General features: G+C 42.3%; 1 protein-coding gene across 1 annotated transcript; it reads right to left on the bottom strand.

Annotated features, from left to right (window-relative positions):
* Positions 1-1,067: 1,067 nt before the first annotated feature.
* LOC115138428 (MARCKS-related protein 1-A-like) lies at positions 1,068-3,955 on the bottom strand. The gene is made up of 2 exons (XM_029675267.2): positions 3,668-3,955; positions 1,068-2,399 (listed from the first exon to the last, which is right to left on the bottom strand). Exons 1-2 carry the CDS (start codon positions 3,749-3,751, stop codon positions 1,872-1,874), a joined length of 612 nt encoding a protein of 203 aa, XP_029531127.1. The 5' UTR covers positions 3,752-3,955; the 3' UTR covers positions 1,068-1,871.
* Positions 3,956-4,690: the final 735 nt, after the last annotated feature.

Below are 4,690 nucleotides of genomic sequence, written 5' to 3'. Positions count from 1 at the left end.
TACACCACCAAATCATTGAGTTTTATTATCTAATTCTTCAGAAAAATTATGCAATTGCTTTGGTTATGCATTCACTTTTGAGGATTATACTTGGATAGTTTTAAGCAGTATGATAACAATTCTACCAAGCCCATGAGATGACAAGGTGACACCATCTTGTTATAGACATCCATTCAATGTACAGATTACAGAAGTGTGCCTAGGCGCTCTATAATTGTGTCTGGATAGGGCCAAATGTCACGTGTCTGCTTACTTCAATTCAGCAATTTGACCTTACGGCTAGGGCGACGGGAAGGGGGATACCTAATCAGTTGCATAACTGAACACATTCAACCAAAGTGTCTTTTGCTTTTAACCCAATCCCTCTGGTTAAGGTGAGCAATGCTCTGAGAGATTGCACCAGAACCAGTATTCTATTCATTATTGAACTAAATGAGACAACGGAGGGACCTCCCTGAACTTGTACAATATATACACTCCAGATCACCCAGTCTTCCACGCAATTCCCACAACCTAATTTCCAACCAAGGCCACTTTGTATAGAAAAACCACCCATCTTCGGTATAGGTTTCTTCCTTACCAGTTGCTCTTTGGAAGTTTAGGCTCCAATCGCAGTTAAATTCTTTGACATGGATTTGTAGAAAGTGCACAAATTGATGATTGATTGGTGCCAATTAGTTGGTCTTCTAACTTTAGCCAAACTTTCCTTGACATACAGCTTGTTTTGGCAAGTAATAAATATGTTCAAATTGTAAAGTTATAGTATAGTCTGAGATGTGAGAAGAGAACACACTTGTAGCCAAGCGTGATACTGACATACTGTGGCTCAATTCACAAGTTTGGTACCTTGTCAGTCATTGATTTGTCCGTTTATAAAGTTCTTCACCTCAGCCATCCTCTTGGAGCTCTGTGAAGATGTACTGATCGAAGGGTCTTGGAGGCAAATTCATGTGGTGCATTCATCCATTTTCAAGAGCTGTGTGGGTATAAAAACTGCCCCTGGTAGGTAATCCTATCCCAAGATGAACCTCTCCCACATGGTTTAGGATGACAGAGGCAAAACACGATCAGAGGGGATCAAACATTTATTTACCCTTATTAAAAGTTACAATAAAACCATGAACATCTTTAAAACAATAGCAAAATAAAAGAACCAAAGATATTGGCCAAAACATATTTACAGAGACAAATTGCAGATAAAAAGCACATTTTGTACACAACCCCAACCCCTGCATCATAAACTCTGAAATGTGAATACTACAAGACCCAGAAAGCGCAAATGTGGTTTTAGCCAGAAAATTATCAAAATGCACAAAGACGTCGCCTTTTCCATGTATGTATTTTTCCTATACAGCACAAAATACTTGAAATTTGGGGGTAAAACATAGGAATGTAGAAATGAGTAAGATCATTTGAACGGTTTATGTCCATATAACAGTCATTTTGAGTGAAGGAGATGGTCTGCCCTGCTCCATAACCGCTGTCAACTATTAGATCCCAAGATATAAGAAATTAAAATGTTATAGGGCCGCCACGCTGTTAAAAGGATGCGTCTCCATGAATTGGGAAAATAAGTCAGTATTCCAGATTCGTTCTACATCCAATCCAAAACCTTCCCCACGCGCCAGTTCCAGTAAGTACCATGAGGGGGCACCGTAAGCCAACAGTTTCATCATGAGAGGGCCGGTGAGATTCCAATCAGCAGAGAAATTATAAAGGCAGTGAACTGGTGGCTGAATCAGCAAATGTGATATATCCTTCTTCATTTGTCTTCGTTTGTAGTTTTGTTTATAACGTTAAGAATGTGGCACGAGTCTCTCATATATACTTTAATCTTGGAAATAACGTTCAAGTAGCCGTGACGGGCACGGTCACTCTGCCTTGGGCTCGGCCTCGGATGCTGCGGGTGTCGTGACCTCTGCAGGGGTGGCAGCCTCCTCGGCGGGGGCTTCCTCTGCTGGAGGGGCTTCCTCTGCTGCTGCGGCCTCGCTTTCTGGGGCCAGAGTGGCCTCCTCCTTGGCCTCTGCCACAGGCTCGGTAGCCGGCGTCTCCTCTTTGGTCTCCTTGGCTGCGTGGCCATTCTCTTCTGGCTTGTCCTCCGCCGTGGGGGAGGCGGCCTCCTTGCCCTCCTCACTATTCTTCTTGGTCTTCCTCAGCGAGATGCCCTTGAACTTGAAGGAGTTCTTCAGGGAGAATTTCTTCTTCTTCTTGGCATCGTTTGCGGCCTCCCCTTCGGCCTTGACCGCATCTCCTTCAGCAGCAGGGGCGGCCTCGATGGCATCGCCAGCACCCACCTCACCCTGTTTGGCTGGCTCGGCTATGCCATTCCCGTCTACGGCAGCTGCATCCCCATCAGGCTTGGCAGAGACATCTCCATTGGTTTTAACATGGCCGTTCTCCTGTGGACAACAGCGAGAAACCATTTACACATATGTGGAGAACAATTAAATTATCAAAATAAACTGGTATTGGGGAGAACGTTACAGCAGCCCATACCTGTATGCAATTGATTCATAAGTATACAGGCAAATGTGGACCAAGGAAATGGCTCGTGGGATAAAAAGACAGACTGCTTTTTTCGGGAGCAAATTCAAGTAGATTCTGGTGTATGGCCAACCAAGTATAACAGGTTGTCATTGTGGACAATTATTTGACCGGGTCAAATGCACAGCAAAACGCTTCATATGCACAGCTAGTTTGCATTACTCCCATCGACCACGTGGAGGCATATGTGCTCCGCGACAACAGCAATCCGAATTTTGGAACAAAGGACTCCGATCAAATTAAGAAGCAGATTAGTTGTGCTATTCGTTGCAAAATGTCAATACCGTACATTTGTATATTTCTTGCCATTCAAATAACATACATTTTTAGATCGTTTGGGTTATGTACATTTGTGATATCAAACTTAACTATAATAATAGAATCTCCTATAATCTTTAGGCCAAAGAAAATGTAAATTAACCAGAGAATGCACCAACTGGTAGGCGTGCCGCCTCAATGAGACAGACTGGCAATTGCACCCATTTTTACAACCATCAGTTACAGTAGTATAGCGAGTCATCATCCAGATAACGGGCATGCGAGCGGCATGTGCAATAAAACAAGGTTTGACTTTACAATTTAATGTTTTCATCTCTACAAATGAAGGAGTACATCGAAAATAGCACAACATAGTCCGAGAGCTTTTTTAAATATACAACGCTTTGCTGGCCCCGTGCACATTGTTTTCAAGCCTCGAGCAAACTCCATTTGCATCCTGTGCATCTGTTGTTCGGCGAGTGGGCGATCGCTGCCAATTTATAGCGCCAACTCATGAGAGCTAGTTGAATTAAAACTTATATTTCTATTCATGTGATAATAATTTGAGAATTTTTGAACAGCCCTGGTGTTACTTTATTAGGCAAAAAGTTCGAGACGAATTTAACAAATGGGTTTGGTGGTTAACCACCCAATCATGCACACATTTTTAAACAAAATACCATCGAAACATGAGGTTTTCATCCAAATATGATTTATCTAATTAGTAAGTAACGTTAAATATAATGTTCACTGGTAGGCGTGAGGTCTCGCAAGTCTGGGAACGTTAACACGTTGCCCATGCAACTCACGCTGGACGAGGGCGTTGGGTGCCAAATGTAGAAGCATGCAACTGGACTTGTCTTACCTGGCCATTTGTTTTAGCGACAGCCGGGTCGGCGACCGCTTTCCCCTCAACAGCTACTCCACCCTTGGACAACTGAGCTCCCATATTTTAGGTTTTCTAAACAAAAAGAAAATCTAAAAGAAAAACCTCGAAGTTTCACGGTTTAAAATCCAGCACAGAGAAAGGTGGATCTTGCCAGATTTTGAAATCCGTGTTTATCCCTTTCCTTACGTTGGAAAGCAACAACAGTTTCCCCGCTTTAGACAACAAACCTCGCGGCTGCTGAACTCAAATTAAAGAACGCTAAACCTACAAGTGTGAGTATTTCAACCGTGCATCAAAATCGTAGAGGACTCCACCTAGGGGCGTGACTTCACTGACATACCCAATCTGCAACCATGGGTTGGAATCCTCTTCCCGCCCCCTTTCAGTTTTAACGAGAGTATTTTTTTCCTTTACATATGGTATTAATATGGTGAGAATTGTATCTGTATTTACTGATTTTTCTGTGACATAATTTAAAGCCCGAAGACACATTTACAGTCAATGGCTTCTAGGTCGTTTTTTGTTGTTGCTGTGGTTCTGCTCTTTGCAGGCAAGTGCACGCTTTGAGAGAAGGGCGGAGAATCAGGAAAAAACAAATCCGTCGTGGTCAGATTATGATGACACCTAAAATCTCAGAAATGCCTTTACCTACTAGGCCTGTTGTCCAGTCTGGAAGATAGGAGGCAACTGTAGATTGTATTTTTATTTGCTCGTGTATTTCTTTTTAACTCTGCATTGTTGGGAAAGAGCTCGTAAGTAAGAATTTCTACACCTGTTGTATTCGGTGCATGTGACAAATAACATTGATTTGAACACAACACTTGTTCATATCTTGTAGTTTCCAAGCACTCTACTCCAAATTAATCAAATGAGAAAATCTTCCATATGCTTGCACTACAATACTAGATTTCACAGTGTCATTGTTTATGGAATGATTCTAACTGAAGGTAAATCAAGTCCAAGATCAGTGAATAAATCTATCCCAATAGTATGGTCCAT

This window comes from Oncorhynchus nerka, linkage group LG12 (genome assembly GCF_034236695.1).
Source record: "Oncorhynchus nerka isolate Pitt River linkage group LG12, Oner_Uvic_2.0, whole genome shotgun sequence".
NCBI classification, from domain to species: Eukaryota; Metazoa; Chordata; class Actinopteri; order Salmoniformes; family Salmonidae; genus Oncorhynchus; species Oncorhynchus nerka.
The sequence above is the reverse complement of the archived record's forward strand: the minus strand, read 5'-3'. Positions and strand labels throughout refer to the sequence as shown.